The sequence below is a fragment of the Malaclemys terrapin genome, chromosome 23, assembly GCF_027887155.1.
Source record: "Malaclemys terrapin pileata isolate rMalTer1 chromosome 23, rMalTer1.hap1, whole genome shotgun sequence".
Classification (NCBI taxonomy): Eukaryota; Metazoa; Chordata; order Testudines; family Emydidae; genus Malaclemys; species Malaclemys terrapin.
The window spans coordinates 19,140,182-19,157,344 of NC_071527.1; the positions used below are offsets into that span (position 1 = coordinate 19,140,182).

Consider the following 17,163-nt stretch of genomic DNA (forward strand, 5'->3'; position numbering starts at 1 on the left):
GAGCCCAGCTCCCTGTTCTGGGTGAGCACTGGAGGCCCCACCCCAGGCAGCACGCCAGTCGGACCTTGCCAGGTAGCAGGAGGGGTGGGGGGCAGGGAGGCGGGGCTGGGCGATGGCCCGTGGGGGTGGTGCAGGGCCAGGAGCAGCACCAGGGAGTGCAGCGGTTCAGAGAAGCAGCGGACGTGCGTCCTTGCTCCGTGCGCCGGGTTCCCGTGGCCAGCTGGGCCCGGGGGCCAGTTGCCCATGGCAGGCTGTCCTGAGGGCCAGCCGCTGCCCGGGAGCCTGGCGAGGAGCCGCTGTCCCCGCCTGTGGCCCTGGGAATGTTTTTCTTTGGGGTTTGGGTCTCGGCTGCTCTCAGCCTCCTGACGCTGAACATTAAATAAACAGCCGCCGGGCCCCGCATCCGCTGGCAGGGTCCCCAGGGCGGCTGCCGGCCTGCAGGGGCGGCCTGGGCGGGTCTGGCTCCAGACCTGTCTGGGCCCTGCCTGCTCCAGCCTGGGAACAGCAGCAGCCCGGCCCCTGTGCCCGGGCGTTCGGCCGGCTGGGTCGGCGTTCCCACCGTGCCCAGCACCCGACGCTTTCTCTGCTGGGAGATTCAGCCCCGGCCACCCTCCTCAGTCTAGTCGGCAGCTGAGCTCCGCTGGCAAAAGGCTGGTTCCTCCTTCTAGTTCAGAGCCAAGCGTCAGGCGCCCGAGGTCAGCGAAAGGGCGGAGGGTTCCTGGAGTTGTGTGAAAGCAGCCAGAGGGTGAGATCGGGGCCACGTTGTGCCGGGCACTGTCCAGACCCGGACCGTGGCCAGGACCAAACACACAGCGTGAGTCCCTCCCTGTTCCTAGACCTCCCAGTGTCAATGAATCAAGGGGGGAGGGAACGAAGCCCAGAGAGGGGCAGGGCCGTGGCAGAGCTCGGCCTAGAGAACCCAGGTGTCCTGACTCCGAACCCAGGGCCCTCCCCACTAGCCCCTGCCCGTTCGGGGAAGGGCTGTTCCCCCGCACCAGCGCAGCCCGGTGCTGACTCACAGCAGGGGAGGGCCTGGCCTCGCCAGCGTTTCTCTCTGGGGGTGGCAGGACGCGGACACCCCTTCGGAGGGGGGTGTCCCCTGCAGCGAGAGGGAAGCTGAGCGCTTTGGTCACACAGTCACTGCTGCTGAACCAGTATCCTTCCTATCTGTGCAGGGGATGCTGCGGGGACACTGATCACCAGGGGCCGGGGCATTAATAACACTCAAAATGCTTCCCTGAGTTCACAAGGGTTCGGCAAAGCACCACGGCCCAGGGGCGGCGAAAGCCTGGGGGCCATGTCACGGCAGGAGCTGTTCTAAACTCGCCCCATTCCCCTGGGTCCCCGCTCACTCGCCCTGGGGACAGCACAGGGCTCGGCCCGAAGAGGAGGTGACAGCGCGGTCCCGCCACTGCGGCAGGATCTCTGCAGCAGCACGGTACGTTTCCTGTTTTCTGCCTGGCTGGCTGATCGCATCCCTCTTTTCTGGGGCTGTGCAGTGCCTCACGTCTCACAGCTGGGCCGCCCGGGGAGCCAGTGCCTGGCGAGACAGACAGCGAAACTCGCCGGCGCTCGCGCTATGAGTCGACGCGGGGGCCCGGGGCAGTCTGGTGCATGGGGTTTACATCTGACTTCCGCAGGTAAAGAATTCTCTGTTTCACGCCTGCTATGAACGGTTAATAAAGCTTTTAAGGTGCAGGCCAGAGGCTTAGCTGGTGTGAACTATCCTCAGCCCATTCACACCAGCCCTGGAGCCCCTCCGCGGAGCCGAGCTGGCGCTCAGCCCTTCACTGTCCAGGCCCCGGGCTGCTGGGTGATTTGGAGTTTTATTTTCTTCAAAGGGGGGAGGGATAGCTCAGTGGTTTGAGCATTGGCCTCCTAAACCCAGGGTTGTGAGTTCAATTCTTGAGGGGGCCATTTAGGGATGTTGGGTAAAAAGTCTGTCTGGGGATTGGCCCTGCTTTGAGCAGGGGGTTGGACTAGATACCTCCTGAGGTCCCTTCCAACCTTGATATTCTATGTAATTTTTTTTTTTCAACCCTGAGTCAAACACAAACTGGGCTCGTGCGACCAGAACAGGGACCAGCCTGGTGTCTGCCCAGGACGCGGAGCGTCTCCTTCGCAGTCCTGTCTGTCCAGCCCCACAGAGCAGGGGCTCACGTCATGGCTGTGAGGGCTGCATTCCAGCTCTGACTGGGGGGGCAGGGCATACATTTAACTTCCATCAACACCCCCCCCCCCCCCGCTGCTGCTCGGTTCTGAAACAGAGAAGAGACGAGGACACGTTCAGGCTGGGATTAGCAGAGGAACTGAGGGGTTCCTCGAATTTCAGTCTCTAGTTCCCTTGGGGCCACATTTACACAGGTTTTTCGCCACCTCGCACTGCAGAGAGCCCCCCTCGTCCCAGAGCCTCAGTGCAGGTGCCTAACTCACCTAGGCACATTGTAAACCCCACCAGGTGCCTAACTCACCTAGGTACATTGTAAACCCCACCAGGCGCCTAGCTGCATCTTCAGGCGCCTGGTCCCCTTTGCACACCTGGCCCTCCGGCTCCTTCCAGAGCCCGTCCCTGGTACAGGCAGAAAGAGCCAGGCAGGCGTCGTTATCCCCCCCAGCCCGTGGGGCAGGGCTCTCTCCCGGCCCTCGAAATGGGCCCAGCAGAACAGCCTTCGGCCCCGCACCCCTCCACCACATGCGAGAGCGTCAGCAGAAGGAGTGCAGAGCAATTCCTCACCCGCCCCCACCCGCCAGCTCCTGCGGGGCTGGAGAGGGAAGTGGTCGGGGCCTCTTGCTCTGTCAGAGAGCAGCTGGATGGAGTCTGGACTCGCTTAATAGTGTGAGGCCTTTGCAATGCACCCCTCCCCCCCAGTGTCTTAATTTAAACAGCAACCCCCCCCCCCCGCCCTGCTGCAGTCAGCACACAGCTCCAGGAAATTAAAAACCACTCCACATTCCAGTTCTCGCCACTCAGCTCCGGAGCCCGGTCGACGTTTAACGGACGTAGTTCCCTGAGCCTGCTCCCAGGATCCCTGGCTAGCCCCCCCGGACACAGGGCGGGGTTGGGGTGCGCAGCTGGTCTCAGAAGGGGGGTGGAAATCAGGCCCTGTAAGGGCGAAGCTCATTGGAGTCACCCCAAAGCCCCATGAACTTGGAAACACAGACCTCGAATCTGCAGGCCAGACTCCCCGGGAGACCACCGCCCAGACGGGCCTGGCTGTTTTCCTGACTTGAGCCCGGCTGTTTGCTGCCTGGACACCAGGAGCTGCAGCTAGTGAGAGAGAAGCGGCTGAATGGAAGGCCAAGCTGTGATGGGGGCCGGAGGAGGACTGGGGAAGGGGCCAGCTGTTGGAAGTGCAGATGGGACCATGGGCAGGGAAAGAGAACCAGGGCATGGAGCAGGAGGTTTGCAGACCCTGGGTTCTGGCTTCTCACTCTCTTCCTCTGGGTTCTCGGATCCGGCCAGGACAAGGCACAGAGCTCCCAGAATAGCCTGAGAAAGGCTATTTTTGGGGCTGCGCCCCAGGGAAGCAGGAAGTTCTGGGACTCCTGTGGGAAAGGCTGCTCTAGTGAGATTTCCCGCCCCAAATCTGAGCCCACAGGGTCACATTCATCCCAGATGCAGCTCCAAGGTGGGACAGGCCTGGGGCTGAGTCACCCTGGGAGGAGGTGGCTCTGAACCGCCTTTGTGCTCCCTGAGTCCTGACGCCAGGCAGGGGCCCGGTGTCAGAGCAGCACACTCTGCCCCGGGGCACAGACAATAGCCAGCCCCCCCCCCACACACACACACACGCACTTTATAGCCCCTTTGTGCAAGCTGAGGTGGGTTTACAGCACGTGTAGACACACCCCGGGGAGGAAGTAACGCCGGCTGCGCCCTGACCAGCGCGGGAGAAGCACCGTTGTTCCTTGTGTCGACGCTGGCCTGTGGGATCTTTCTGAAATCCTGCTGATCTGACACCCCCCCTTGACTTACTGCCTTCCAGCCGAACCCACCGGGGCCTTTTCAGATCCTCCCCCCGCCCCCAGTCATTCCATCCCTCACACCCACACGCAGGTTCTGACTGGAAATTAGTCATGGTCCTTGGGAGCGAGCTGCAGACACGAGTGGTGTGTGTGTCGCCAGGGTCACGGGGCCGGCTGTGGAAAGTCGGGCGGGCAGGGCCCTTGGGAGGGCAGCTAATCCAGCTCCCAGCACTGAGGCAGGGCCAAGTTACACCTAGCCCAGGCGTTTGGCCAACCTGCTCTTAAAACCCTCCGGTGCCAGGGATCCCACAACTGCCCTGGGGAGCCCGGTCCAGAGCGTCACCGCCCTGAGAGTTAGACAGTTTCCCCTGATCTCTAACGAAACTCCCCTGCTGCGGATACGGCCCCTGTCCCTTGTCCTGCCCCGGTGGGCGTGGAGAACAACCCCTCCCCCAGCCCTGCGCGTGGGAGGCCGGTTCTCAGGGCCCCTCAGGCTAGGGTTACCATACGTCCGGATTTTCCCGGACATGTCCGGCTTTTGGGGGCTCAAATCCCCGTCCGGGGGGAAATCCCCAAAAGCCGGACATGTCCGGGAAAATCGGGAGGGAGGGCTGGGCCGGGGTCGCGGTGCCGGGCGCGCGGTGCCGGGCCGGAGTCCAGGGGCGCAGTGCCGGGCCGGGAGCCGGGCCGGGGCCGCGGGGTCGGGCCGCCGAGGGGGTGCGCTGGGCCGCGGGGCCGGGAGCCGGGCCGCCGGGGGGGTGCGCTGGGCCGCGGGGCCGGGGGGGTGCGCTGGGCCGCGGGGCCGGGAGCCGGGGGGTCGGGCCGGGAGCCGGGCCGCCGGGGGGGTGCGCTGGGCCGCGGGGTCGGGCCGCCGGGGGGGTGCGCTGGGCCGCGGGGTCGGGCCGCCGGGGGGGTGCGCTGGGCCGCGGGGCCGGGGGGGTGCGCTGGGCCGCGGGGCCGGGAGCCGGGGGGTCGGGCCGGGAGCCGGGCCGCCGGGGGGGTGCGCTGGGCCGCGGGGTCGGGCCGCCGGGGGGGTGCGCTGGGCCGCGGGGTCGGGCCGCCGGGGGGGTGCGCTGGGCCGCGGGGTCCGGCCGCCGGGGGGGTGCGCTGGGCCGCCGGGGGCCGGCAGTGCTGGGCGGGCCGGGGGTGGTCGGCCGGGGGCCAGGGCCGGCACCCCAGGGCCCGAGCCGACCCAGGCTGGCGCCGCCGGGGGGGCCAGCCTGGGCCGCACCTCCTCCCCCCACACCCCCCCTTACCTGCCCAGGCTTCCCGCGAATTAAATGTTCGCGGGAAGCAGGGGAGGGGGCGGAGACTTTGGGGAGGGGGCGGAGTTGGGGCGGGGCTGGGGGCGGGGCCCCGTGGAGTGTCCTCCTTTTGGAGGCACAAAATATGGTAACCCTACCTCAGGCTTCTCTCCGGCGCAAACAGGCCCTGGGTTTGTAACGTTCCTCGCAGCGCAGGTTGGCTGAACCTTCGCTCAGTCCGGCCGCTCTCCTCCGGGCTCTCCCCAGCTTGCCAGAACGGGACACCGGGCTCCTGCTGGGGCCGTCCCGAGCGGGTCAGTCACCTCCCACGTCTCACATCCGCCACTCCCGGCCTGTTACTGCGCCCCGGGCTGATCCGAGCCCCTTTGGCAGCGGCAGCACACGGTGGGCTCACATTCAGCTTGTGACCCCCGGTGACCCTCTGCCCCTTTGCAGCACGGCCTGTGCCCAGCCTGGCAGTCCCCACGCGGGGCTTGTGCATTTGACTTTCCCTTCCCAAGAGCAGCACTCTGCACTGGTCTTTACTGAATTTCACTTGTTGATCTCAGACCAACTCTCCAATTGGCCACGCTCGTTTTGAATCCTAAACCTGCCTCCCAAGTGCTCCCGGCCCCTCCCCCCGGGTGTCATCGGCACATTTGATAAGCCCACTCTCCACTCCGTTACCCAGGTCATTAATGAACGTATGGGCTAGTACCAGTTGCAGGCCTGAGCCCCTGCTGGATACAGCCCCCGTTTGACAGCGCCCTGGTGAGAACGACTCCTTGAGACCCTCCCGTGGGTCAGTGTCAAACCTGACAAATCCAGATCGATCCCATCTACTGCTCCCCGCTGTCTGCTAGGCCAGGACCCTCCCCCCTACTCCCCTCCATCTTCAGCCATGTCACCCTGGGGGAGTCCCCTGGGCCTCTTCTATTAACCCTTCAGAGAGCGGAGCGTGACCCTTTGCGCTCGCTGGGCTAAGATCACTTGCTCCCCGGACTGCCGCGGCAGAGGAAGCACTAGAATGAGGGAGAAGAGCTGCTCCAGGCCATGTCTGCGGCCAGCCTGTGCGCCGGTCAGTAATAACCCCCTGAAGTCAACGGGGCTGTTTGCGGGGCAGGGGAGGGCGGCTGGCAGAAGAGGTGCCCTGCATAGGCACGGCACCACTGAGACCTGGCCATTTCTGGGGTGGAGCAGAGCCACTGACGAGTGCACAGTGCCACAGTGCGGGAGGTGGTGACATTTTGCCTAGAGATGCTTGGGCAAAATCTTGACTCTCGAGCAAAAAAATGCCTCCACACAGAGGCCAGCAGGAGCTTGGTTCGAAGGCATCTCCCAGAGGCCCAGACATGCTCCAGGGCGTGACCCAGCCTCTAGCTATCGGGGGTCAGGAGGGAACCTCTCCCAAGGGGAGTTTATCCCATGGCTGCCTCCTGCAGGGCTTCATGGACCTGCCTCGGAAGCAGCCGGCGCGGCCCGTGTCAGCGATGGGACACTGGGCTAGCCAGGCCCAGACAGTCCGGATTTGGAGCGCCCAGCGGAGGAACGCGCATGACTCTCCGCTCGAGGATAAAAACTTGAGACTGAGAGACCCCGGTAGCAGCCCCTGATGGCAATGTAGAGCCACAGCTCCAGGGCGGCCCCGGCACGGTCCCTGCAGGGTGCTCAAGGCTGGGGCTCGAAGGACGGGGATGGGGGGCGAGCCCATAGCCGCAGCTAGTGAATGCAGAGGTGGCAGAGCGCCACCTGCTGCCTGCCAGAGAGCACGGCACCAAGGCCCCTCACGTGTGCAAACCTCCCATTGGCACACGGATGCGCCCACCCGCTCATGCACCCACAGGCCCATGCCCGCCACGGGGCAGGTTTGTCTGGGGGGAGACGTTACATCGCACGTCACCCCCCCATCTGTTCGCCACGATGCCCCCACCCTTCGGGAATTCCGGAGAATCGTGGACAACGAATGTCTCCCCCTCCACCGGGACCATCACCACCGCTGGGAGCCACGGGAGCCTTTTCGGTCCCAGGCGTTTCACCTTCAGCAGCGAGTTCAACCCAGCTGACGGCGGGAAAGCCGAGTGGAGTTCACAAGACGTCGCAAACCAACCCCTCGTGAAAGGCCTCAGGCAGAGGGTCCCCGGCTGCCATCTCCCATGAAGCTCTGCCCTCAGCCGCAGCCGCCCGAGCCCTGCCAGAGGCGGACACTTGCTGCAGCGCTAGAACATCAGAGACTCTCCGGGGTGCGGCTGTGGCCGCGGAGCGACTCAGCGCCCGGTTCACAGATACGCAGGAGGCATCACAGCGCTACAGGCCGCGGCTCCAGACGCGGGTCTCTGGCTGCGCCGCCGGAGGGTGAGATGGGAGCTGCGGCTCTGCAGCTACAGCCGCCACTCGAAGAAGAAGAAGAGGAGGAAGGTGTTATACCAATAAAAACTAGCAGGATCTTATTAAAGGGGACAAGATAAAGATGCCACATTTATTATGATAACAATTTGATTTATGACCAATAACTAATATCTTACTCCTTATACACACACATTATACCTAATACCTACACACACACACACACACACACACACACACACATCCATCAGATGTTCTGCAGCTGCTGCATAGTTACCAGTCCTGCTTGAGTCTGTAGCTTGAGTTTGCAGCTTGGGTTCGTAGCTTGTGGCGGTAACTGGCCAGGAAAGCCGGGCACAAGGACGAGCTGGGTCTCTGTTGGGCGCACCAATACCCTTCCATGTTGGCAGCAGAATGTTACCCTCCTCCAAAGTTTTCCATCTCACCCATCCTTTTTGTAGGCTTTAGTTTGAATCCAGAGTCTATAGGTCTTGCTGTGTCACGCTGCCTCTGGGTTTGGTGATTGATCACCTGTCAATTGCAGACATGACTTTCAGCCTGGGACCTGGCTTTGATCTTCCTTCTATTGTACCTTTTCTTTTTAGGGTGGATTCTTCTTACTTTGTTAGGGCTCTTGTCTGCATCTTCAGTCACTGGTGTTTGAACTCTATTTAATCAGGACAGGCTGGGGCTGGAGGTTGAGTCCATCATCCATACATCCCTCATTCACACATCTAAACTAAACTTATAAGATTACAGCAGGGTTTGCAAAAATGAAGGTTGCAGCAAGCCCTTACAAAATGGAGTAAGCGTTTTAAAATGGGGTTTGAATTACAATATGGCAAACAGTGAACAGAAGTGACACTGTAGGCAAGTGTAATAAATGGTGAACAGAAGTTACAATACTGAAACAGTGCAAGTCTCAGTGATTTAAGCAGGAATTGGATTGATGGTGAAACTTACAAAGGCAGCTGACTGAACAGCTATTGCTCTTAACAAGCATCTTAACTGTTAATTGGCCAGTTATTGGGGTAACCGGTTTTATGAATGAATATTGTTTCATTCATAAAACTTTACTTATGAAGTTACATTAATAAAGTGAACAATTAAAAACAATTCCATTCATCAGTTCTACAAAGGCGGGTCTAGGCCTCCGTTTCTCCGGGCTCCCAGTCCTACAGCCCGTCCCTGGGCTCAGGGAGCTCAGGGTCTTTCCCAGCTCCAGGCAGGTCCAGGTCAGGTCTCTCTGGCTTCCCCACCTCCACCATGGCTGGGGTGCAGGGCTGCCGCCTCTGAGACGCAAAAGAAATGGGACATCCAGGATGGTCCTGGGGCCATAACATTGTACAGCCAGCTGTGTGCATTGAGCACCCGGGCAGATTCCTGGGAAAACCTGGCAGCTCCTGGTGGCACCGCAACTGCGTAGGGGAGCCAGGGCCTTTCCTCCACCCCACGCTCAGGCCCAGAAATCCTCTAGCTGTGAAGAGGCAGATCCCCTGTCACTCAGCATCCTGCTCTGTTCCTGGGGCACTTCCTAGAAACGTCCAGCTCTCGGCCTCTCCCCAGCTCCGCACTGGATCCCTGGCAAACCTCCCACCACCATCCTAGCCCAGGACCCTGTCGACACAACACCCCCACCCAGCACCTCCTGCCCCCACCTGCTGCGCCTTATGGATCTGATCTGGGGCTCATGGGTCCCCTCTTAGTCAGCTGTGCTGGGGTGACACCGCCCATCAGTCCCTCCTGGGACATCAGACCCTCTCCGGAAAGGACTGCGCAGGGCTGTGGGTCTGCGCCCCTGGGACTGGCCTCTAGTGCTTTGTCCAGAGAGAGCCACGTGTAACCATGACTCTGACACACGCTCTGTCCCCATGGCCCTTGGGAAGCAGAGATTGGCCATGGAACAGTGGGCTCGGGCCATGCCCCTCATTCAGCTCCTACACCAGGGGCTGGGAGCAGGCACTTTCTGCCAGCTCCACACTGGCCGTGCAGGGGGACCCTTAAGGGGGGTTTGGCCATGCTGAGGCCCCTGTTATGCTGCTGGAGGGGCCTGAAGGGGCCTGAGTGTCGCTGCGAGCGGGGCCAGTGCTGGGTAACCCTGGGGGGGTTGTGCCCCTGTAACGTGGTTCTTGTGCCTTAGGGCAATGTCCGTCCTGGGCAGGGCCCCCATACCCCTCATGAGGGCACGATGCCTCGGCATCATGTCCGGCCCGGATTAGGCCTCAGAACGAAGTGGACTGAGCCAGCCCAGGTCGTGACACTCGCCTCCCCGCTGCGCAGATACTCCCTAGTCCAAACACAGCCAGCATCCCAGGAATGCCTCTTTCCTGCAGCCAGAGCCAGTCTCTGCGCTAGCTCCGAGGGCGGGCCAGGGCTGGGGGTTTGTGGTTCCTGGCCTTGGCTGGCAGCTGCTGGGCGTGGGGTACAGGCGGGATAAAATTAGCCCCTGCTGGGTCTGCTGCCGGTGAAAGCAGCCCGGCTGCTGGCTTCGCCCTCCTAGGGGTGCGCTTGGGATTTGGTACCCGTGGTTCGTACGTCCTGTGATGGAGCTAGTGTTCGGGGACGCCGAAGCCTCAGCCCCAGCCATGGGGTTCGGGGAATTCCACCCTGGCCCCAGAAACCTGCCACAGGTTCGCAGGCTTGTGCGAGTGAGGGTGTGTGACCATGAGTCTCTCTAAAGGACTTGTATGTGTGCACATATGCATCCATGTGTGTGAGTTTCACTCTGTGTCACTGTGTGCGCGTGTTTGACGGTGCGTGTGTGCATCCATGTGTGAGTTTCACTCTGTCACAGTATGTGCACGAGTGTGCGCGTGTTTCACTTTGTGTCACTGTGTGCGTGTGTGCGCGTGAGTGTTTGACGGTGTGTGTGTGTGTTCGTGTGTGAGTTTCACTCTATGTCACTGTGTGCGTGTGTGTGCATGCATGTTTGATGGTGCGTGTGTGCACATGTTTGACGGTGTGAGTGTGCATCTGTGTGTGAGTTTCACTCTGTGTCATGGTGTGTGAGCGTGTTTGATGGCACGTGTGTGCGTCCGTGTGTGAGTTTCACTCTGTGTTACGGGGTGCGTGTGTGCGTGTGTGATGGTGCGTGTGTGTGTGTGTGTGTGTGTCCGTGTGTGAGTTCACTCGTGTCCCGATGTGTGCGCAGGCGGGTGCTGATGCCCAGTGGCAGGGCCATGGTGTGGGCACAGGACCGGGCGAAGGGCGAAGTCTCCAATTCTGGGCGCATGGAGCAGGAGCCTGGTTCCAGAGCTTGCACCCGCCCTGGCCCCAGCTGAGGCCCTGGGGGGGGGGGGCCTCGAGGTGTCGCAAGCCAGGATCCCGCAGACGCCGCGTCCACCTGCGCCGCCAGGCCGCCTGTCAGGGTGTCATTAACCCCCCTCATCCCGTTGCCGAGCAACCACATGGGACCCTGGACCACCCCCCCCGTCAGCGTGGTACGTCCCAAAGGTCTTCCTCTATTGCTCACTTGGTACATCCCACCCCATTCTCCCTTAGGATGGTACATCCCAGCTCCCCCTTTGCCTTAGTTCACATGGCACATTCGAACCCCCCCCGTAAAGGATGGTACATCCCAACTGTCACCCCTCTGCCCTAAGTGCACTTGGTACCTCCCACTATCTCAAATTTGAGAGCGATACATCCCAACTGGCCTAGGGTCATATGGTACGTTCCATATCCCCTCACTATAGTACATCCCGTGTCACACACCTCCCTTCTGCACATGGTACTGCCCATCCCCCGCCCAGAAAGGAAACGAGGGCGTCCCATCTGTTTGCCCCCCTCCCCTGGGGGCACGTGTCCCAGCCCACCCCGAGGATGGTACATCCCACCAGTCACTTGCACCCCCGGCCCTGGGTGAACATGGTACGCCCTCTCTGGCGCCCGCCTTCCAAACCTCGGCTCCCCTCCCTCATGGTTTGTCCCACCCCCCCCATACATGGTACCGCCCCCCGCAAGTGGTACCTCCCAGTCCCTATGGTATGTCCCCACCGCCCGTAAATGGTACCGGCCGCCCCCCTCCCGGATGGTTTGTCCCGCCCTCTCCCCCCTCCCCCCCGTGCCTGGTTTCCGCGCGAAATCGTCTCCCGGCCCCTGGCTCCCGCCCGCCGCCCCCGATGCCGGCCCGGGCCGCCCCGCTGCCCCCCGCCCCGCTCCCCGCCGAGCTGCGCAGGCGGTGAGTACCGGCCCGCGTCCGGTCCCGTCCGGTCCGAGCCCCCTGTCCGGTCCCGTCCGGTCCGAGCCCCCTTGTCCGGTCCGAGCCCCCCTGTCCGGTCCCGTCCGGTCCGAGCCCCCTTGTCCGGTCCGAGCCCCCCGTCCGGTCCCGTCCGGTCCGAGCCCCCTGTGCGACCCCGGTCCGAGCCCCCCGTCCGGTCCCGTCCGGTCCGAGCCCCCTGTGCGACCCCGGTCCGAGCCCCATGTCCGGTCCGAGCCCCCCTTGTCCGGTCCCGTCCGGTCTGAGCCCCCTTGTCCGGTCCGGTCCGAGCCCCCTTGTCCGGTCCGGTCCGAGCCCCCTGTGCAACCCCGATCCGAGCCCCCTGTCCGGTCCGAGCCCCCTGTCCGGTCCGAGCCCCCTTGTCCGGTCCGGTCCGAGCCCCCTGTGCAACCCCGATCCGAGCCCCATGTCCGGTCCGAGCCCCCCCCGTCCGGTCCCGTCGTCCCCCGGTCAGGTTCCCCCCATTGGGGTCGGGGTTTGGGTCAGGCCGCGCCCGCAGGGACCCACATTAACGTCCGCTCCCCCTGAACGGGGCGGTGCCCAGTGCCCCCCGCAGCCCGGCGCTGGGGGCTCTGGTCTGGTGGGGGGCGGGGGGGCCGGGCCCCCCTAACTCGGGCCCCCCTTGGGCTAGTGCATGGGGGAGCCCTGCTGAGCTTTGTCCCCTGCGGCCCAGACCCCGGTTTGGGGGCAGGTGTGTGCCCCCAGGGGCTGAGCCCTGGCCTGGGGGTGGAGACGGGGGGAGCATGTGCCGCCCCCGAATGGGGCCCCACCATCGGGCCGAGGGGTGACACGTCCCCCTGGGCTACTTCAGGGGGTCTCAGGAGTTATTTTATCTGGTCCTCCCCCCTCGTCCTGTGCTCTGGCCCCCGTCCTGCTGGGAGCCCCAGAGCCTGTAAGGGTGGGTCAAAGAAGGGGGCGTTAGACCCCATCCCTGTATGGCACCAGCCTGCTTTGTCTTTCTCCCTCCCCGCGCACACAGCTGTTTAGGACAGGAAGTGAAGGCGAGCCCCGCATCCGGTCAGAACGTGGGGGGCACGTGGTTGGGGGGCCGCAGGCAGCTGCCTGTGTTGTGCAAGGGGCCAGACGAGGTGACCCCCCAGCTGCCCATCAGCACCCGTCCTTCCGCCTCCGGGCTGACTGGGGCTTCCTGCTCTGGGCAGGCCAATCTGCCGGCCCTGCTCCCTAAGGAAATATACCCTCCTACCCGTCTGCAATTAACCCTCCTCGTTACCACCCCTCTCACCCTCTGGGCAACTGCCTTTGTCTTGGCACGACCCTGATTCAGCAGGGGGCGGATCTGATCTATGGGGCAGCCCCTTGGCGCCAGGAAACAGTTTCCTGTTAGCTATTCAGCCTGACGGGGTAGAAGTCTGCTGGCTCTAGTATATTCAAGGCCCTATAAAGCCCTTTTTATTTTTCCCAGGCCATTAGGGGAGAGGAAAGGGAACGGGAACCAAAGAAAGTCCAGAAAATGTTCCCGCTCCCTCTCCGCACCCCCACAAAACAAGCAGGCATGGGGCTGAGTGGTTTGGAATTGCAGGTTGTTACTTCCTGAGATCAGAGAGTCTGTTTTCCCCTTTGGGAGCGTCCGCCTGCGTGCAGGATATTTGCTACCCAGGCGGGTGTGTTCTGCTCTGGGTCTGGGGTCAGATTGGAGGCTCGTTTTTAAAATAAATAACTTCCCTTGACGCTGGTCAGATCTGCTGCAATTCTCCTAGGCCGCTTAAGTCTGCTTCCTCTTGTCACTCTCTGGGGCCCCAATCCTGCAGTCCAATCCACCCCTGCTCGTGTGCGGATCTGGTTGCAGAATGGAGGGCGTGTGGTGGTGGTGGGGGCGGGGGGACACAATGTTCTGGTTAGCAAACCAGGCCGGGGATGTGCAGTTAACATCAACGGTGGCTGCAAAAAGAGGGAATCTGTTTCCGTCGAGCTGCTTGCGGCCCGACCTCCTGTCTGGAAGAACATAACTCTCCTGTTTTCCTCTGCAGTGAGCGGTAGCAGGGCCCGTGGTGATGATTGTGTATGGCACATGGCGTGTGTGCACTTCCTGTGAGAATTTAACCCAGCTCCCACACTGCTATTGTCCGTTCCGCTCGGCTTCTGCCTCCCCCTTAGCATGTTGTTCTTGTGGTGCCTCGTGTTCGGTAGAAGAAGAGACGGTTAAGAGGACTGCGTTTGCTGTTCTCATGGCTTCGCCAGCAGACCACAGAGCAATCCAGGTGCACTCGGTGCATTGTTTGGGGGCTGCTCCAGCCCAGTTGTGACTCTTCTGGTTACACGTTTGCTGCCCAGAGCTTCATTTAGCCACTGAGCATCGCTCTGCAACTCTGAAAACCACCTTTCCTATCACTAGTGGGAGCAATTTCCCAAAGTGTCTGCGGGAAGGGAGTGGAAATGTTGGTGTCAAACCCGTAACTGAAAAGATGGAGGGTAGACAGCCTGAATGCTTTCCTCTGTTTACCTACAGCGCAAATGGTCTGTACTCCCCCCTCCTTAAAATACTGATTAACGAAGCAAAGGGGATCAGGACTAGTTGCTCGGTTCCCTACAGTTAAGAGAAGCTGCAGGAAGAATAGGATCGTTGCCTATTGAGGCTTGGGGGGAGGAAACGAATGGCTTTGATTCCTGGTACCGCTGCTTAGCGGGGCGATTTCAAAGCCCCTGTGTGGAAGCCTTCTGCTGGGGGGGTGCAGGCTGCACTAGTGGGAGCAACAGCCAGGTGGCTTTGTGGCATTTCTTAGCAACTCAAACCGTAGAGCGGACACTGAGAGGAGCTGCCAGGCGCTCAGTTACTCATGGTCTAGTAACAGTCCCTGTAGTTGAAAGAAAACCGGGCCATAGGATACGCTGTGGGTGGGGTGCTGAAGCTGAAACAGTATCCTGAGGGCCCTGGATTGCGAGTCAGCCAAGCTTTGCTGTAGGTGCAAAGGAGGCGAAGTTAGGGAGACAGGCTGGCTGCAGTGTCAGTAAATACAGGATTGGCTTGTGGCGGTGGGACCCAGCCACATGACGTGCCCGGAACTGGGAATAAACGCTGCAAGTCCGTGTCTGCGTAGCTGAACGCTGGCATTCTGTAGGACGTGTGCCAGCCCCAGGTAACCAGGGAGTGGCTCTTGGTGGCGGTGCTCTGGGAAGCTTCCAAGAGGTGAGATTGTTCCCAAACGGAGTTGGGGAATTATGCCATTCCCTGGTATAGCTGCCCCCTCCAGTCGTGTTCTTGCATGTGTATGTGACCGAAGCCATCCCAAGTTCGGAGAGGTTTGTTTGCGTGTCCTTCTGCGGGGCCTGTTGGTGCATGCGGAGGGAATGCTGGGGCACCTCTCCTGGAAATGGTCTTTCCTTTGTTTTTGCTAATGGCTCCTGATAAGCCTCTCCCATGTCCGGGCAGGGACCTGGTGTCTCCATTGCATTTCATTTGAACTCTGTGTGTGCCTGTAATGAGTCATTAACTTAAGTAATTAACTCTTAATTGATGAACAGACAGCCAATGGCATTGTTTGGCAGCAGCTAGAGATGGAACAGGAGCGGAACAGGAGCGTAGGGCTGAAATACATATTGTGCTGAGCCCTCCAGTTAAAGATTGGGACGAACTGGCTGGGCCGGGGACCGGAGGCTGTTTCTGGCGTCTCTGGTGCGAAGGAATGCCCTGTAGGGTCAGTATGGCCAAAGTCACTGCTGCTCTCCCTCCTCTAGAAAGTCACCGTTGTTCCGGGAATCCGTGTCTTGTCACTGGGCTCCGGGCAGCGTATCGAGAGGGACCCCACTCTGCTCTGGATTTCTTCTATCCCCCAGCTTGGCTCTGGCTCAGACAGAGAGCTTTCCCCAAGGGCCAGACGCTATCCTGCATCTGTTCTGATCTATCCAGGCCCTTATCCGAGCCTCATCGCCATCCGCACTGCCAGGACGGGAGCTCCGGGGTGTGCTCTCTTCTAGAGCATGGGCCAGGGATTTTTGATCCTTTGCCCCTCGCTGTTGGGTTTTGCGGCGTCCTTGGCAAGAGCTGCGATACGGTGAGGCCTTGGCAGCGAGTCACTCTGTGGTCAGGGGCGCAGCGATGTTGTCAGAGCATTGGGACAGCTATACAAATAGTGAGAGATCCGTGCATGGCCCTCCGCTGCAGCGTTCCCAGAGCGTTCGGGATGTGAAGAGTATCTCGGTGACTGAGATGCATGCGCCTTGTCTGTCGGGGGGCCTTACTCGCTGGATGGGAGGCTTGTGGCAGTCCTTGCGGCTTGGAACCAGGTCTGCCACATCTGAGAGAGGATGATGAGACAGCCCTTGCATTGGAGATTAGCGAGCGTCCTGGGAGGCAAGTCACTTGCTTTTCCATGGGTAGCTGAAGGGACCTTTCCATTTGAGCTGGGATTTTCACAGAAGCCGAGGGAAGTTGGACATCGCAGTCCCAGCCCTAGAATGTGATGCTCTTTGTTTGGCAGGGGAAAAGTTTCAAAAGCGACTTAGACTCTTTGAGCCCTAACAGCTTTCCAAGAGACGTTGGCTCCCAAGTCACTTTTGAAAAAGGGACTTGGGCTGTGAAGTCACTGTGGCTTTTGAAAACTGTCCCCAAGCTGGTATCCATTGAGCTTGCACTTTCAGTGCCACCATCCACTCCGCCAGAGACCTTTCCCACCCCTTTCCCGCACTGGGAGGCCATAGAAACTCCACCCCTTCCCCCGTTTCTAGTTGGGGTCTCAAAGGAAACGTCCCCGTGGTTACCTCATCGCATCGCATGTGGGGAAAGAAACTATAACAAGTCACAATTCTCTTGCAGGCTCCAAGACTTGGAGAAGGAGGAAGATGGGCTGACTGAGAAGGTAAGGTTCTCTTCCCATTGTTGGTGCGTTACCCATTTCTGCTGATCGACGCGTTTCCAAAGAGACACCCAGGCTTTCATGGACTGTCTTGAGTTGTAACTCTCATTAAAGGGGCTTTTGGTACCATGCACACATGGCGTTTATTCTGGTGCTGCTCCCCGGTGCCCTCCTATACAACAGCACTCCTGCTCTGCAGCCACGCAGGGGGTATTTCATGAGGTGTTTCTGTCCTCCTGAATTTGCCTATGTCTCTTAGTCAGGCCTGCCAAGCAGTGTTAATTTGCAGAAGTGACTTCAGTGGAATTTAGCTGATTTCTCAGCTGTATCCTGCATACTTGGCCCAAGAGTCACGTCCGTTCTGAAGTCTGGCTTAAAAGTGTGATTCATTGGCCTGGCATGGCAGCTTCCGGAACCTCACAAACAGACAATGCAACTATTACAGAAGGTCCCAGAGGCCCATCTGAAGTTGGATCCTTTGTGCCTGGTGCTGCACAGACATAGTGAGAGAAGGTCCCTGCCCTGGGTCAGAACTAGGGCTTGGCTGGTCAGGCCTAGTGGTCAGGGCTGGTCCCAGAGACCA

General features: G+C 60.8%; 1 protein-coding gene across 1 annotated transcript in view; it reads left to right on the forward strand.

Moving 5' to 3' along the window:
* The first annotated feature begins 11,648 nt into the window (after positions 1 to 11,648).
* Positions 11,649 to 17,163, forward strand: part of DNMT1 (DNA methyltransferase 1) — a 31,524-nt gene continuing 26,009 nt past the window's right edge. Inside the window, exons 1-2 of the mRNA XM_054012672.1 lie at positions 11,649 to 11,730; positions 16,541 to 16,583. Coding sequence (XP_053868647.1) covers positions 11,672 to 11,730; positions 16,541 to 16,583 — 102 coding nt within the window. The 5' untranslated portion in view covers positions 11,649 to 11,671. The remainder of the gene's footprint in view (positions 11,731 to 16,540; positions 16,584 to 17,163) is intronic.